Genomic DNA, 19,424 nt, shown 5'->3' on the forward strand with positions numbered 1-19,424 from the left:
TGTGTATATGTATGACTTGATTTAATTTTGTTGGCTGGGCTTAAGATACTATATTGTGTGTGGGTATAATGTATGATTGACTTTTGATTATGTATATAAAGTTTTTAAATATTCCGTTTCATATAAGTCAGCACAGCTCATTGGACAATTATATTTATGTATTTGCTTCCGCTAGCCCCTTAATCTTGTTAATCTGTTCAGAGGCCTTCGGTAGTCCAATGATTACTGGCCGGTTACGATGCTAAACCTATAGAGGCGGGTTTGGGTCGTGACACTAGTGCAGTTCATCAAGTACATTAAGCTTTCAATAATTTGGGTATACTCTAATTGAGAAACACTTTCATGTATATTTTTAGAAAGAAACAAATTAATATCCACAGGTGTTCTAACAAGATGATCATCATCTTTGCTGAATTTGTCAAGTATTTTCTCAATGTAATGTAATTGTAATAAAACATATCCTTCTGATGTTTTGGTAATTTTCATATCAAGAATTACATCAGCCATCCTTATGTCATTCATGTCAAAATGTTTATTCAATATTTTCTTGGTAGTTTTAATCATGTCATTATTACTACCTATGATGAGTATATGATCCACATAAAGACATATCATAACATAACTTTTGTTTGTGTTTTTAATATAAATACATTTGTCACATTCATTAATTTTAAATCCATTTGACATCATTACCTTGTCAATTTTTTCATGCCATTGCTTTGGCGCTTGTTTTAAACCATATAATTATTTAACCAATTTACGTACTTTCTTTTCTTTTCCTGAAATAGAAAATCCTTTTGGTTGTTCCATGTAAATTTCTTCATTTAACTCACCATTTAAAAAAGTTGTTTTCACATCCATTTGATGAATTTCTAGATTGTTCAAAGATGCAATGGCAATTAACATTCTAATGGATGTTATTCTAGTAACTAGTGAATATGTGTCAAAATAATCAAGATCTTCTTTTTGTCTATATCCTTTAATCATAAGTCTTACCTTGTATTTTTCAATTGATCCATCCGCTTTTATTTTTCTTTTGAAAATCCACATGTACCCAAGAAGTTTACAACCTGGTGACAAATCCACAAATTCCCAAGTGTGATTTTGTAAGATGGATTCAACTTCACTATTTACAGCCTCTTTTCATAAAGGAGTTTCAAAACTGAACATAGCTTCTTTGAAAGTTAAAGGCTCATTTTCTAACAAAAAAGTTAGAAAATCTAGACCAAAAAATTTTGAGGTTCTAATACGTTTACTACGCCTAGGTTCTCCTTCCTCATTTTGATCTAACTTTTGCTCTTGTTCTTGATCATGACTAGTAATAGCATCATAAGATATTTTGTTAGTACTAGTCTCTTGACCAGTCTTATTAGGAAACACATGTTCAAAGAAAGATGCATTCCGAGATTCAATAATAGTATTTACATGCATTTCAGAATGTTCTGACTTATGAATCAAAAACCGATGTGCACTACAATTCATGGCATAACCAATGAATATGCAATCAATAGTTTTAGGATCTATCTTAGTCTTTTTAGGACTAGGAATAGCCATTTTAGTCAAACACCCCCACACTTTTAAGTATTTGTAGGTTGGTACTCTCTCATGCTACATTTCATAAGGTGTTTGATTCGTTTTCTTTCGGGATACTTTATTAAGAATATAATTAGTAGAAAGTATTGCTCCCCCCTATAAGTTCTGAGATAATCCAAAACTTATTAACATGGCATTCATCTTTTCTTTTAAAGTCCTATTTTTCTTTTCAGTAATTCTATTTTGCTGAGGTGAGTAAAGAGCGGTGGTTTGATGAATTATTCCTTATTCTTTACAAAACCCATTAAAAGGTAATTCGTATTCACCACCTCTATCACTTCTTAGTTTTTTAATTTTCTCACCAAGTTGATTTTCAACTTCATTCTTATATTGAATGAAAGTTTGCAAAGTTTCATCATTGGTTCGAATTAAATAAACATAGCTATATCTAGTATAGTCATCTATGAAAGTGATAAAATATTTTTTTGCTCCTCTAGTTTGAATTGATTTAAAATCACAAATGTCACTATGAATTAATTCAAGTGGTTCCGCACTTTCTTTCAATTGTATGAAAAGAAGTTTTGGTTAATTTTGCCTCAACACAAATTTCACATCTGTGATTTAGATCAATGTCAAATTTAGGCAAACATTCCATATTATTTCATCTACGCAAAGATCCATAATTAACATGTCCTAGTCTACCATGCCACAAATTTGAAGACTCAAGCAAGTAAAAAGAAGATATATTTTATTAATAATAGATGGTACGACAGTCATTATATTTATTTTGAAAAGGCCATCAAACATGTAACATTTCCTTACATACATCCCATTTTTAGTAGGTACGAATTTATCACTCTCAAACACTGGCCTAGACCCATTTTTACTCAATAGAGATTCAAAGACTAAATTCTTGCGAATGTATAGTACATACAGCCTATTGCTGAGAGTGAGTTTCTTTTCAGGTGTCATCTTTAGAATAATCTTTCATTGTCCTTCAACTTTAGAAGTCGAGGAGTTGTCCATAAAAAGTTGTCCGTCATTGTCTACCACAGAATAAGATGCGAACATCTTTTTGTCGGTATAGATGTGGCGAGTAGCACCAGTGTCCATCCACAATTTTTTAGGATATACGACAAGATTTGCTTCGGAAACAACTGTAGAAAGATTTATGTCATCTACACCATTGAAAATTTTGTCCACTTCGGTCATATTGGCTTAAGCATGCTTCCTTCTTGATTTTCTTTTGCCTTGGCGTTTGTTAGGAAAATCTTTGGCCCGATGTTCCTCTTTGTCACAGATATAATATTTTTCATTAAACTTGTACTTTTTAGTTTTCCCTCCTCTAGAGCTTTGTGTGGAACTTTCTCCAAAATACATCCGTTTTTTTGCTTTTGGAGCATGTGCCCACCACATTTGCCTTAGACTCCATTGGATACTTACTAGCCCGCTTCTTAGAATTGCAATTGTCTTCATCAATCCTCAAACGTACAATCAATTCCTCTAAAGCCATTTCTTTGCATTTGTGTTTGAGATAGTTTTTGAATTCCTTCCAGCCTTGTGGTAATTTTTCAATTAAGGTAGCAACTTGGAAGGATTCACTGAGAGACACGTCTTCTGCATGAATGTCATGCAAAATGAGTTGGAGATCTTGAACTTGGTTGATCACAATCTTAGAATTAACCATCACAAAGTCCAGGAATTTGCCTACTACAAATTTTTCGAGCAAGTATCTTCTGTTTTGTACTTTTTCTCCAAAGACTCCCAAACTTCCTTTGCCGTCTTGATAGGACTATAGACATTGTACAATGTGTTATCAAGTCCGTTCAAGATGTAATTCCGACAAAGAAAATTAGTATGTTTCCAGGTATCGACTGTAGTAACCACTTGTCGGTCAGTTTCATCATCGTTCAGAGTAGAAGCATTCTCACGAAGAAAATGTGCCTAGTTGAGAGTAGTAAGATAAAACAGCATTTTATGCTGCCATATTTTAAAATTAATTCCTAAAAACTTCTCTGGCTGTTCACTGTGATAGACTAGCACAGTTACAACAGGAGAAGGGGTTGGAGCAATTGCAGTCACCATACCAATACTGGTTTGAGCGTTAGTTTCAGTAGCCATGAATTTTTAAATTATAAAATAAAATTAGAATTAGAGTTTATATACTACACAGAAAAATTAAACCATAAACACAGAATTTAATTCTGTAAAAATAAAAGAAACAAGAATTGTAACTTTTATTTTCAATTAATTTGAAAATAAAATTTTATTTAAACAGATTAATTCCACACAGAAAAAATATTTCTGTAATACTTCAAAAATTAAAATACTGAAAACAAAATTTTAATTAATGAAAATTCAAAAATTATTTCTGAAAAGCAAAATTAATTTCTGACCAATTTCACAAATGAATATTCTGAAATTGTTAATGATAACCAGTATATTACTACTAGTTGTCAAAGAAAATGAACAATATATTACTATTATTTGTCAAATAGTAAATTACTACTATTTGTACTTCCAACCAAAATATTATTTTGTATAAGCACAGAAAATAGTTTCTGTACGAAGAAGAAAAGAGGAAAATGAAACAAGCGAAAAATTATGTATAAACAGAATAATTCGAATCTGTCTTAAGATTGTTGGAATAATCTTCTATGTAAAATAAATAACTTGAAACCATATCAAACAAATAAAAATAAATTACTTACAGAATTTATTTACCGAAACGAATAAATACAAAACTGATCAAGTCGAGTGTGTGACACTCTGTCCTTAAGATAGATTGGCCCCGCTCCGGTGCTTACGGATAAATAGTGTCTATCTCCCATGATCCAATGATCTTACTCAGATTGTAGTAGCACTCCAAACAATTTGTACGGCGAATTAGAACCTGTATTCTATACTCTCAGAATTTTTCTTAAAAAACTAGTATGAAGAACAATACAAACAGAGAACAAAAACGGGAAGAGAATTAATTTTCTAGATGTGGAAATTTGCTAGAAAGGTCTCCTATTTATAGGAAAGTTGGTGACTGTTTAGCAGATCCGAATAGGTATGATTTTGAATTGAATATGTGCAATTGAACCTGAATAGATACAAAATTTAAACTGAACAGATCTGCTGGAAAATGGAACCTGTTCAGAGCAAATTGTTTGAACTTGCTGGAAATTGGACTAGAGGAGACACTTTTTGGACAGAAATTTGGATTCAAATTTGGCACAAAATTTGAATTAATTTCGTTCATAAAAAATAATTTTCTCGCAAGAATTTTTGAAAAAAATTTAAATAAATTTTGTCCAAAAAATTAATATTATGACCGATCCAACCCACAACCCACACGGCTTAGCTAGGTGTGCTGATCGAACGGCGACGCGCACGTGTGGTGGTTTGAGCTAAAGCCTACTCTGCTCATAACTCCTTCCGTCTATAAACTTCGGTCGCCCCTTGGGATCCAACCCAAGTTTGTCCACCTAGAGCTTATATACTCACATAAGCTCTCTTCAAGTTTCAATGTGGGATAATCATTTTAAGGAAGCCCACATTTTACTATTTAATTGTCCATTCCACACACCTGAAAACGACATTAACTTCTCATTCACTCATAAATAGTTTTGACGAACCGTTTGTACCCTTTGAGTTGCCATGTGGTAAGAAACATGTCACCTCTTTGGACCTACCTCAAAAGACGTGTGGGACTTACTCAAATTTGGGCTCAAAATTGACTAAAAATAAACCTATAAAAAACCATAATCCAACACTAGTATCTTTGTGAGTCTCCTTTTCCTAATGCCAAACATCTTGAATCTATAATTTTTAGCTATTTATTCCGTGAAGAGTTCGTTTGGGAAGTGGGTTGGCTTTTTGACGTTTTGATTTTTTTTAACTATTTTAGCCTGAGGTTAAAAAGTCTCGTTTGGGAAGGACTTTTGATTTTTTTGACTTTTTGTGAGAGAAATAATGTAATGATTATGAGTTGAATGTGATATTTTATCTTATTAAACTAAAAAGTCTATTTTATTTTTTGTGATTATTTAGCGAAAAAACCCCCTCAAAACTACCTTTCCAAACGTAGTCTAAATCTTGCCAAATTTTTATTTCCCATGTATCAAAAAAAAAAAAAAAAATCTTGCCAAATTCAAATGCAACTACTATGCATGCATAATAAATGGGTGATTTCCAAAATTTAAAATTCAAATAGAATGGTGATTTTCAATTATGTCTTTTGAAATACAATTATGATACAGACCACTAAACTAAGACCACTAAAAGCAGCTCTAATGAGATGACATGCTTAAAAAAAATTAAAATAAAATAAAAAGAGGAAAGGGACAAAACACAAAGAAAAAAAAGACAATTTAATACTCCTTCAATACTCTCCTTTTAGTGCTCTAAATTATTTTTCTTTAAAATACTTGTCCTTGTAAAGGTTTGATAGGTTAAAATCTTGGGACAACACGTACATAGAGTTATGACCTATCTCTGCTTGATTAATCATTCAAAAGGAAAGAATATATTGATTAGCCAAAAGAAGTGATGTTCAAATGATGATGCATCTACTATACATGCATATATGTGAATATTGATATTTTTTTTGTGTATATATAATTCATAATATTTTATTATACATATATATATATATATATATATATTTGGGATATTTTTTTATAAATTCTTTTTCATCTACTTATATTTTATTTTATTTATATTATTTTCTTATATTCTAATAAATTTTATGAGTAAAATAATTATCAAAATATTCCTAATAATATTTACATTTACAGTGTAAATGTTTTGTGATGTGAATGTTCACACCGTCAATGTGAATGTTCATACCATTAATATGAATGTTAACATGTCAATATGAATGTTCACACTGTCAATTAATGTGAACATTCATACGTCGATGTGAATATTCACATTATGAAATATGAATGTTCATATTACTAAATTTACTAACTGTTTAAAAAATATTTGTAAGGATGGAAATATCTATAAAATACTTTAAATATGAGAATTAGAGTTTAGTAGATTAAATATCTAAATAATAAGATTTATTAAAATATAAAAATATTTTATAAACTAATTGAGATATAAACATCTAAAATTTTTTTCTTTCTAGATCTCCTTATATATTTATATATTGCATAAAAAATAATATTTGCTTTCCCGTGATAAAATTCTGATTTATGATATGGACGTGGAAGATCAATCAAAGGTTGGCAATTGGCAGATCACTTCACTTGGACAATGGAATGACTGACACACATGTGAATATTGCCAGAAGATGAGACAAGGGCTAAATGCTTTTTGCTGGAAGCAAGATATTGTTCATTCGATGAAGAGTGTTCTACGCCTCCGGTTGGGAAGCGGGTTGACTTTTTAATTTTTAATTTTTTTGATTATTTTATTTTGGACTAAAAAATTTAGTTTGGAAAGATTTTTTAGTTTTTTGATTTTTTTGACTTTTTTTGTGAGAAAAGAATGTAATGATTATGGATTGGATGTAATATTTTGTTTTTTGTGGCTAAAATAGCGTATTTTGTCTTTTGTGACTAAAATAACCAAAAAAATCCCGTTTAGCTCTTGCCAAACGGAGCTCTACTGGACAATCTAAAGTTCGAACATTTAGGGGTTTTTGGGAAGCAAGTAAAAAGTTAATTTTTAATTTTTTATTTATTTTGAGTTATATTATTTTTTATATTTTTATTTATAAAAAAATAAAAAAAATTAAAAAGTCAGTATTTTATCCCTTTCTTAAAACACCACTTAGAATGTATTGGAATTTTTAAAATAAATTGGTTTATTTTCTTTTATTTTTGTTATTTTAAAAAAAATTCATATATTTAAAGAATTTATTTAAAAATATTTAAGACTTGTCTCACATAAAGAAAAAAAAAATAAAACACTAAAGCCTTGTTTGAGAACAGGCTAATTTAGTAACTTTTTGGCTATTTAGCTAAAATATGAGCTAAAAAAAATTAGTATGTTTGGGATGACTTTTTACGAAAAGATGTGCAAAAAATAGAGAGAAAAGAAAATCTTTGACTTTTTGGTATGAGTTGTTGGTTTTTTAACTAATTTAGTAATTTTTTGACTAAAATGGAAGGTTCCCAAACGTGGCCTAAACCTCAAGAGTTTGGCTTGATGAATGAGGCCTAAGACTCAGAGATTTGCTCCCTCTAAGGTTTTAGGTTCAACTCCTATCGTGAGTAAAAACTTTTGAGATTACGAACCGCAACTAATAAATTTTGTTTCGAAAGGTTTATTCGGACTCTAAAGTTTTAATTTGGTGTGCAAATTAATTCAGAATACCTTAATTTGGACACAAAATAGTGTGCACACCGCGCCTACACGTGTGGCATGGACTATATGACACATTAACGGTGAACTTTGCACTTTATATAGGATCATTGGTTCCATGAATGCCCTTTCTTAAAAGTTTCGTATAGCGAACTGTTAGAAAAATGGTTTATATAGGCTTATTTTGAGCCCAGAATTGAGTGGATTCTAAACGTCTTTTGGGGTGGGTTCGAAGAGGTGAAGTGTTCCTTACCGTAGAGCAAGTCATACGGTGAAGATGGTTCGTCAAAACCATTTATGAGTGAATGGGAAGTTGACGTCGTTTTCGGGTTCGCGAAATGGACATTTAAAGATTTAAATGTGGGTTTCCTTTTAATGGGTTGTCCCACATTGAAACTTTAAGAGAGTTTTTTTGTGTATATAAGCTCTAGATTATAACACTTGGGTTGGGCCCCAAGGGGCATCCCAAGTTTGCAGAAGGGAGGAGTTATGGACAAAGTGAATCTTAGCCCAAACCACTACACTCCGTCCAAGCCATACTGAGCACGGGTATGGGTCAATTCTAATATTAATTTTTGGACAAAATTCTTTTGAATTTTTTCAAAAATTATTGCAGGAATTTAATTCCAAATTTGAATTTGAAATTCAAATTTTTTGTCCAATTTTGTCTTTTCCATATTCCACTATAGTTACAATTTTTGAACAGGTTTTTTCCTACTGGACAGATTCAAAACTATCCAAACAGTTATTCAATCTGTTGGACAGTTTCAAATTTCTTAAACTGCCGAAACAGTTACAGTTTTGAAACTGTATTTGTATCTGTTGTAATAGGTTCAAATCTGTCCGAAACAGTGCAGCAGTTACAAACAGATCTGTTTGAATTTCAAACAGTATCTGTCCAGTTTGAATTAACACATGTTCACTTCTTTTTTGTACCTGTTCGGGTCTGCTCTTTTGCCTATATATAGAGACCATTTATGCAGTCTTTTGGATGCTGAAAATAGACAGAAAATTTCATTTTCTTACTGTCCAACTTTGTTCTATTGCATATATTCTTCATATATTATTTTAGGAAAAAATAAAGAGAGTATAGAATACAGGTTTGGTTCGTCGTACAAATTTGTTTGGGGTGCTACAACAATTTTGTGAAGATCATTGTATCTTAGGAAATAGACGCCACATAACCGTAAGCACCGTAGAGGGGCGAATCTGTCTTAAGAATAGAGTGTCACACACTCAACTTGATCTTTTATTTTTCATTTGATTTGACAAAATAAATTATGTAAGTTTTGTTTTATTTTGTTTGATTTAGTTTCTATTTATTTTATTTATATAGAAGATTGTTCCAACACAAACATCTAATCTCATAATCCAATTTCAATCTAAGTTAATTAAATATGATCTAAGAATATACCTCATCAAATCAAGTGCATTCAAGTCCCCAGTCTTAAAAATAAGCTTGATATCTAGTCATTCATTACATCCAAACGTTGAACATCAACAACACCACCCCCAACAATTATCCCCATAGAGCCTTACTAGAAGACATCAAATTACTTATGCTGAGATGTAATTGTGCTGTTTCTCACATTCTCCGGAGAGGGAACAAGTGTGCTGATGGTCTTGCAAATATGGGAGTGAATCATGTAGAGAACTTGACAGTTTTAGATAACCCCCTAAATGAAATTGCAAATCTGCTGATTATAAACATTGTTGGGACTTCATGTGAAAGGGCTTAACTTGTTTTAGCCCTCTTTTGGTTTTGTTTTGTCTCTATTTTTGTCTTTGTATTGTTATTTGTTCTACTTTCATTTGAATCAACAAAAAAAATTGCATCCAAACGTTTAATATTTTTTAATTTACAACGTTACTTTGTTCTGTCTTTTCCCAATATAAATATAATTTTTTTAAATCAAATTTCATTGTATTTTAAAAGAAAATTTACTGCACACCATCTAGCAATTAAAAGTATTTCCATTAAATTTGGGAGATTCTGCTCCTAACTTGAGGACACCCTCAGGGTGGGGGCCTGGGCAGGTACATACCAAAAGGGGGTGATTGCTTTCATAGTCTCTATATCATATGTCATTTCCAAAGATTTGTCTCTTTTGTCAGACAACCAATTTCAAGAAGAGTCCCGCTAGAGACCACTAAAGCACCAATTCTAACCAGGGCTTCAAACAGGTGGCAACTTCAAAATAAATAAATAAATAAATAAATAAATAAATAAAATAAAATAAAATCAAAATCAAAATCAAAACATAGTAATCCTATGGCAGTAAGTCACATCATTAATGGTGATTCTAATTAGAGCTTCAAAACATTTTTATTTCAAGAAAATAGTGTTCCCTATTAGGCCTTTTTTTACCCCTCTCAAAAAAAAATTCAAAGCCAAAAAATATATATATTAAAAAAAAGATAAATTACACTGACATCTCCTGAAATTTATATTTATTACAGTTTCTCCCATCACCTTTTAGAAATTACATCTCCCCCTGAGGTTTGAAGTTTCATTACAGATTCCTCCCTTAGCAATTTAATTTTTTAAAATACAAATTTTGCCTTCACTGGGTAAATTACATTAACACCCCTCACTTTTTAGAAATTACAATCCCCTCCCTAAGGTTTAAAGTAGCATCACCAATTGCCCCATTGGTTAGTATTAGTTGGAAAACAAATTAATTGAAAAAAAAATTAATTGGGAAAAAATTTTGTTAGTAAAATTTTTAAATTTCTGTTTAAAAACTAACGTAAACTCATTTTTTAAATTTACGTTTTTTTCTCAAATTTACAAACTGAGACAACTATTTATAAACAAAGAAATTATCAAACAAGTTTTTATGATAATTTTTAAAATTTTTGTAAATATAAATTAAAAACTGAAAACGAAATGGTTACCAAACAGGCTTCAGATGGTAAAAATGTCGTAAAATTAACAAATAATTAAATAAAAATTTAATTAAATAATTAAATAAAATTTAAAATTTATTTAATTAACAAATAAGTAAATAAAAATAATTAAATTTATTTAATTAACATATAACAAATAATTAACAAATAACAAATAATTACATAAAAATGTCGTTTAAAAACCAACATAAAATAAAATTTATTTAATTAACAAATAATTAAATAAAATTAATTATTTGTTAATTTTAGGACATTTTTACCATCTGAGACCTGCTTGGTAACCATTTCATTTTCAGTTTTCAATTTATATTTACAAAAATTTAAAAAACTGTCATAAAAATTTATTTGATAATTTTTTTTTGCTTATAAATGATTGTCTTAGTTTGTAAATTTGAGGAAAAAACGTAAATTCAAAAAATGAGTTTACGTTGGTTTTTAAACAAAAATTTAAAAATTTTACTAACAAATTTTTTTTTCAAATAATTTTTTTTCCAATTAATTTTTTTTTCAATAATTTTTTTTCCAACTAATACTAACCGAGGGGGTAATTGGTAATGCTACTTTAAACCTTAGGGAGGGATTGTAATTTTTAAAATGTGAGGGGTGTCAATGTAATTTACCCAGTGAGGGTAAAATTGGTATTTAAAAAAATTAAATTGCTGAGGGGAGAATCTGTAATGAAACTTTAAACCTCAAGGGGAGATGTAATTTCTAAAAGGTGAGAGAAAAAACTGTAATAAATATAAACTTTTGGAGGTGTCAGTGTAATTTACCTTAAAAAAAATGAAAGAAATAGTAGATCCCATTTAAAAATGATAAAAAAAATTAATATTACAATATATATATATATATATATATATATATATATAATTCAAGTGGTAAAAACTTTCGAAAAATACTACGGACCACAAATGTTGTACTAACATTTTTACCAAATATTTCATATAGGTATAAGATTCATCCATGTGAAATATTTGATAAAAATATTAGTAAAACATTTAGATTCCCTAATATTATTCAAAACTTTCTTCCCTAAAGCCAAGATCTTGCTTTCAAATCTAGTTAACTTAGATATCTATTTTTTCTTTTTTTTACCAAAAACGTGTTCACTTTGTATAATAATATAAAATTTATAAATATGTAACAAAATTATAATTTTTCTGACATTATTAACAACAGTGGTCAAACCTACTAATTAAAATAGTTTAAAAGTCAAAAAAATTACTAAAAAAAATCAAAAAGTCAACAAATACCTAAAAGTCAAATATTTATTTTCATTTTACTCTACTCTCTACATATCTTTTTGTAAAAAATCAAAAAATATTTCAAACATTATGATTTTTTTTCTCCTCATATCTTAACTGAAAAACAAAAAAATCACTAAAAAGCATGTAGGTCTGTCCACACCATACCAAATTTAAATTTACATTATACATTCATTTCCAGAATATTTTTGAATGTTTTTTATTTTTTAAATTTGTTTTAGTTACTAACTGTTTCCTTGGTGCATATCAAAATTCTTCAAGAGAAAGAGAAACTAATAAAAGAGAAAAGCCACAGATAACTCATCTGCATGTTCTTTTTATCTTTCTATTCTCTCACTCCATTCTCTTCTTCACAAACTGTTTCTTTTTGAATTTTTTTTCCTCCAAATGAGGCCTTCCTTGCTAGTCTCATTTCTACTTCTGTCCATTCTCATATCTGAGGTTCAAGGTATAAAAAATGCCCAACATATCCATGTCATGAGCATTTGAATTTGGTCACATTTTCTTTGTTATTTTGCAGGTATAAGTTTGAGGAAAGGATTTCTACCAGTCGGACATCATAAAATCCATGTGGGTGTGTCATTTTTTCATATCATATATATACGTTCTTTGCTCATATCATATATATACTTTCATTCAAGCGTATGTTGGGCTTTTTTCTTTTTTTCTTTTTTGAATGTCTTAATGGTGAAAATTTTATAACAATCTTACGCAATAAACTCACAAGCATGAATGTGGGGCTCATAACTATTGTAGGTCTCACGTGAAATTTCACAAAATAAGATATAAATGTGAGATAAAGTGATGGATCTCATGTGTGAGACTCACCTTTTGTCTCACGGCTATATTTTATTTTGTGAAATTCTTCTGTGCTCCTAGCATAACTAAAACACTGTTGTTAATGCAGAAAGCTAAAGTGAATAGAACAAGCAGTGCTGTTGTTGGAGAGGCTGTTGATGACTGCAAAGATAGGCATTGCTTAGGTACTTTGAAGAAAAGAATTTCAAGGGTACTAACCAAGGAATCCCAACACTGGTTACCAAAAATTCATGAAGACTACTATGGACCTAGGACTCACAACCCCAAGCACCATTAATAAGCTTAGCTAGGGTTCGTCATTTTCTTCTATTTTCTTTTCTTTTTATGGTCCTTTCTTATGCTTGACAATTAGTGCCCTTTTGAAGAGCTACATTTTTTGTTTTGTATCTTTCTAATTGTGACATATTATTAAGTTACTTATGTTTGAATTTTTTGAATAGAAATTTGGAACATGGGAAAGGCTAAATATCAACCGTTCTTAAATATTTTTATCCTTATTAAATCATGTAAAAATCTTACTTTGCAAAAATCTCAAGGCATTCATTGATCATAAATGTTTAGAAATAGAGGGAGAAGAACATTTGGGGATAAAGGATCTTTGCCTTTGGCCATGTAGAGGAGTTGAATAATTGAAAAATGATAACCAGAATCACCTCTTGTCCTACTACTACCAAATTGTAGGGATTTTTTTTATTTTTCAAAAACAAAACAATATAAAGTAAGAATTGGTTAATATTTTAAAAAATAAAGTGTAATTTTTCCATTTTTATATAATTCCATGGTGGTTAGTTGTATGGGTAGACGAGCATCCACTTGATCTGCCAAAATGAATGGTCCAAATCAATTTGTCACAAAATGGACGATTTCAATGGTTCAAGCTGATGGATGCGAATGCATTTTTTCCAATCCGCTTAAGTTCGGATGAATAGCAAATGAGAGGCTACTTGACCCAACCCGATTTGCCAACACTCATAAGAAAATAAAGTTATGCTTTTATGCTTTTTGTCTTTAAAAAAAAAAAACCTTTTATTTAATAATTATATTTGTTATTCATGAAATATGAAAGTTAGATCTTTATTTTTATTTTAAAAAATGAACAATAAAAAAAATTTGGGAGCAAAATAAGAAAGAATTACTAGAAAATAGTTCGAAAAAATGCTCAAAACAGTGAAGTCAAAACCACTAAATCAATCCGTATCTACTTACTAATTTGCACAGTCCACTCAATCTCCATACATGAACTAAGCTGATGGGTTTATATTATTTTTTTAATCCGTTTAAATTCAGACCGATGATAAATAAGAGGATACTTGACGCAACCTGATCCGTGAACACGTTAGATCCAAAGTGGGAGAATATTACCAAAATAAAAAGCGGGTAATAACTTTGAGTTAGGGTTAGGGGTTTGGTTTCATTCAAATATTGGACTTTTTTTTTTTTTGAGTCCGTTCAGTGGAATTGGACCAACATAGAGAGTGAGTGAGAGAGGGTCTGTTAAACTTTGACTAAAAAAGCCCGGCCCAACAATCCAAATCCAACCCCGACTTACACCCTTGGAGTCATCATGGTCACTCACTCCATAACTTTAGGGTTAGGGTTTTTGGCGATCATTATTCTCAGCATCCTTCTTCGACTCCTCTCATCCTCCTCGTATCCTCAGAATCGTCAATCATGGCCGAACAGGTTCAACATCAGATCTCTACTATCTCTTTCTCTCTCTCATTGTTTGTATATACATGTTTGTGTGTGTATTTATATGGATCTTGCTTTTGCTGTTTCTGTTACAGACTGAGAAGGCATTTCTGAAGCAACCCAAAGTGTTTTTGTGGTAATAATCGAGAACTAAAGCATTTGATATTTAGCTCGACCTAAGCTTTTTGTTTCTATTGGTTTCGTTTTTGTTTTTGTTGATTTTTGAATTTGTTTTCTCTGTTTTCGTGTGTTTTTTATAGCTCGAAGAAGACTGGGAAAGGGAAGAGGCCTGGAAAGGGTGGGAATCGCTTCTCGAAGAACGTTGGTCTGGGATTTAAAACTCCCCGAGAAGCCATTGATGGTTTGTATTCTATATACATAGATGTATACGTACTGAGAATATTGTGATACACTAGTCATAGTCTGCGTTCTATTTTTCTCATTATATTGTTGTTGTAATTGTTTTTGGCCTTTTTGGACCATTGACTAAGGCATGAAATTAAGGCTGCTTGACAATTCCATACACTAGTTGAAGTTAGTATTTTTATCAATTCTTATCACAATGATTAATTGGGACTTAGGATGCATAATGAGCTAGCGTAGCGGCTAAGACAAAGCTTGGCAACTTAAGTAACAGCACTGTATTAATTTAGTGATCATGGTTATCAAAATTGCGATCTGGAGATCCTAAATTTCCAAAACAATCCAAATCGTTGTAAAATTGGTGTTATAGTATCATCGCAAGTAGGATCGTGAAGGATCATCTAGGATTGTAGTAGGATCTTTGGGCTGGTGACTTTTCACCTTATTTTTAATGTGCATCATCTTTATTGACATTTTTTCTTTCTTTTTTTTATAATAGAAAGTAGAGTTTTACAATTCTCTATCCAATCTTACTATCGATCTGTGAGACCCTCTCACTAATCCCAGAAGGATCCTGATTCTAACAACCATGGTAATGATTTAATTGGTGGTGGTATCAAAACTTTTTCTCCTCTTTCTAATGAGAAATTTAGAGTGCTAGAGTAAGCATTAGTGTGGATGAGTATCCATTTTGCACTTAAGAGAGCTTTAGGCCATGGAAATATTGTGACACAAAAGGTTATAATTCTTGTGAATGGCGTGTGTTTTCACCATCCAGTTTTCTCTAAAGCCATTTCATACTCATGGCTATTATTTTTTAATTATTAATTTATTGTTGATTTATAAATGTTCCCCAATCTTTTCAATTTAGTTGATAACAATTGCATCTCACTTAACTGCCTAAGTATTAGCCACAGTTTCTTTGATAATATGTTATATTGTGTTAGTTTTCGTCATCATCTAATTATGTGGCACTAGACGATTGCTTCTGTGGCATGATATAGTGCTTTAGTCAAGGGAGGTATCAAAAGCTTTAGTTTCATGCACCTTGCACCTTAGTGGGCACTGCCTTGTGTCACGTACCAACTCATCAGGGATGCGAGTTCTACACCAAGCACCTTGCAAGCGCATTAGGTTCATTAGGTTGTGAGCGGCAAGGCAGGCAGGGTAGATCCCTATCGCATCTCCTAGGTTGGTCCGTGGGCAAAATGCACAGGGGGTACGCAGTACCACTCGTGGAGCCGGCTTCTCGGGAGGATGACAAGCGCCCAGTCCGTGACAAGTGGTATCAGAGCCAGCCTAGGAGCACTGTGATGGGGACGGTACGTGGGACTTACACCAAGCACCTTCATTGTGGGGTCCACACCAAGGGTGGTGTCTGCGCGGGGCGGGTTTCCCGTGGGTAGGGGAACGGACAAGCATGGGGGCAGGCAGGGTAATGTCCCCCTGACGAGGGCGTCAGGGACTGGCGGTGGTAGCATGTCACGTACCGACTCATCAGGGATGCGAGTTCTACACCAAGCACCTTGCAAGCGCATTAGGTTCATTAGGTTGTGAGCGGCAAGGCAGGCAGGGTAGATCCCTATCGCATCTCCTAGGTTGATCCGTGGGCAAAATGCACAGGGGGGTACGCAGTACCACTCGTGGAGCCGGCTTCTCGGGAGGATGACAAGCGCCCAGTCCGTGACACTTGTCACTGGAAAATTTAAGCCATATCAAGCTGGAAATGTTGTGATTGGACTTGTGTATACTCGCTACTCAATTATCTCTAAAGCCATTTCATGCTCATGCCTATTAGTTCTTGGGTTTACATTGCTATTGAGTGTTGATTTTATTAATTCATAAGGCTTCCTCTATCTTGTCAATGGCAAGAGAAGTAAACATATTAACAAGTTATGTTATTTTTTGTGCCCGATCAAGGTCCAATTCTGTTTTTAAATTTACTCATTCATGCTTGTATTGAATATTAAAATCTTTTGTGGAATCATAACAAAGATTATTAGACATGAATGTGTTTATTAGCCTCTCATTAGTAACATCAATTGGGGACGAGACAAGATAATGGCTGCAAGTCTGGTCATGTGCTATGATAGCATTGCTCCAATAAGGAAATAGTTTGGATATTAGTCACTATGAAGTCAATAGGAATGCTGGCCATTGGATTATGGAGTTGATTTACAATTTACATGTTCCATGTTGCCCTCTTTTTACAGAATATATCTATAAGTTGGACATTTATATCGTTTCATGGCTCATTAGGAACATGAGTTTCAGAGTTTGATATCTTTTGTATTCTTCTATCTTTATGTTCTTCTAGTTCTCCATGGTATTATTAGAACATGAAGCAGATACTTTTTTAACAACTAGTTCGGAATATATTAAAAACATTGCCGATCTGAGTCTTGTTTTATATTTTGATTACAGGAACATACATTGACAAGAAATGCCCCTTCACTGGCAATGTATCTATCAGAGGCCGCATCCTAGCTGGCACATGCCACAGTGCCAAGATGATGAGAACCATTATTGTTCGACGAAATTATCTCCACTTTGTGAAGAAATACCAAAGGCACAATCCTGTTGTTATTTTAAATTGTCGTATTCATTTTGCCAAATTTTATCTTTCAAGGCAAAGCATAACCTTTGTCTTTTTTATCTTTTCTTTCTCTTAAGGTATGAGAAGAGGCACTCAAATATTCCTGCACACATATCTCCATGCTTCCGTGTCAAGGAAGGGGATCATGTTACCATTGGCCAATGCAGGTTAGATATCCAATTGAAATGGCTTACTCTTTATTTTTATATATAAGATAGCATTGTGCATATATTTATTCTATTATTGTTTGGTTTCAGGCCTTTGTCAAAGACAGTGAGGTTCAATGTGTTGAAAGTGATCCCCGCTGGATCGTCTGGTGGTGGCGGGAAGAAGGCTTTCGCTGCCATGTGAGCATTATCTTCCAAATTGCTTCGCAGTTTTATGTTGCTCTATTCTTGTGATGACTATTGCAATTTTGTTCAACATCGAGTTTGAATGTTTCTATGGATCATTTGAATCCTTATTTTTTTTGGTTAATGAATAGATGGGATTTTGAATATGTTTTATGGCACCACAAGTATTATAAATTAAGCATTGATCCTTTTTTTTTTTTTTTGAGCAAGTATTAATCATTTTAATGTTATCTTTGATATTGTGGAATTTGGTTTTACGTTCACTGGTTTTTCTTGGATAAAATGTCTCTTGTGTGGCATTATTGATGAATATCTACGGATAGTTTGGGTTCTCATTATTATGAACATCTTCGTCAATCTTGATCATTTTTAGCTGCAGCTACGAGTTATCATAAGGTTGACCTAGTGTAACTATTCATAAGCTTCTGACTTTTAGCTTCAATCTTGTAAATTTTTACAATCGAGGTACATTACTGGACCATATGACATGCACTATATGATGATTTTTTGATCAAGTTTTTGCATCAAAACTCAATCAGAACAGCCAACATGAGTTCTATTCAAAGATCATCAGAAATTGCCTGTTGAAGTCTTGTCTTTGCCCTTTTTGTTTGCTGTCTTATTTTATAATTGCCTTGTTTGGGAACATGCTCAATTAGCCAAAAAAAAACTAATATAAAAAGTCTACCAATTCTTTTTATTTTTTTCACGTCTTTTAGTGATATGAATATGTGCTATAGTGCGTGAACAATTTTTCATTGCTCAGGTGACTAACAACGGACAGGTTTGTCCAAAAATCAATCTTGTGATGAGTTATAGTGTTCGGTGTTGTTTGGTCTAATTTATTAGAGTTGTTTATAGTTTTTTTTTTTTTATTTTGAGAAATTTGTGCCAAAGTATTTTTTATAGTTTCAGTATGTAATTTATGAGGCAGAAATAGCTTAGGTAAAATTATAAAAAAAAAAAATAAAAAATTAATTATTTGAAAGCAGCGAGAGAAGTGTTTTTAACTTTTTATTTTTTACTTTTCTGTTGTCAACTTTCAGTTTAAGGAAAGTTACACAAATTAGCCTCGTCAAGGTTTATAGGTTGTTGACATTGCAGTGTTGGAGCATCATTGTAGAGCATGTTTGTCTTATGTTTTTGACTAAAGAGATTGTCCAAACAAGGCGGAATTGGGCTATGACGTTGTCTTGACCCAGACAACAAGAGTAGATTATAGGTTCACTCTACTCATCCTCTGACATTTAACCAAAAAAAAAAAAAAAAACTCTACTAATCCTATGACTAAGAGCATCTCTAACGGTGTATTTTTTTTTCATCAAATCTGAGTGAAAAATGACTCATTTTACCAAATCTGATATCACTCGCTCCAACGGTAAACTTTCATCAAATTTGTGCCGGGACAACCGGTTGGTCGACCGGTTAGTCGATTTTTTTTTTTTTTTAAACTTTTTGAACCTTGGCAAATTTTTTTTTTTTTTTTTTACTGTTTGAACCTTTTCTTGGAATTGTTTGAACCTTTTGGTGGTCGACCGGTTGGTCAACCGGCCGAGCAACCGGCTGGTTGACCGGTTGGTCTCCCCCAAC

The 19,424-nt window shown here is 32.0% G+C and overlaps 1 protein-coding gene across 1 annotated transcript; it reads left to right on the forward strand.

Annotated features, from left to right (window-relative positions):
- Positions 1 to 14,157: 14,157 nt before the first annotated feature.
- Positions 14,158 to 18,012, forward strand: LOC114270258 (small ribosomal subunit protein uS17). The gene is made up of 6 exons (XM_028211704.2): positions 14,158 to 14,513; positions 14,618 to 14,658; positions 14,783 to 14,883; positions 17,310 to 17,454; positions 17,559 to 17,648; positions 17,739 to 18,012. Exons 1-6 carry the CDS (start codon positions 14,502 to 14,504, stop codon positions 17,830 to 17,832), a joined length of 483 nt encoding a protein of 160 aa, XP_028067505.1. The 5' UTR covers positions 14,158 to 14,501; the 3' UTR covers positions 17,833 to 18,012.
- The last annotated feature ends 1,412 nt before the right edge of the window (positions 18,013 to 19,424 follow it).

The sequence above is a fragment of the Camellia sinensis genome, chromosome 5, assembly GCF_055761805.1.
Source record: "Camellia sinensis isolate YWXY chromosome 5, ASM5576180v1, whole genome shotgun sequence".
Lineage (NCBI taxonomy): Eukaryota > Viridiplantae > Streptophyta > Magnoliopsida > Ericales > Theaceae > Camellia > Camellia sinensis.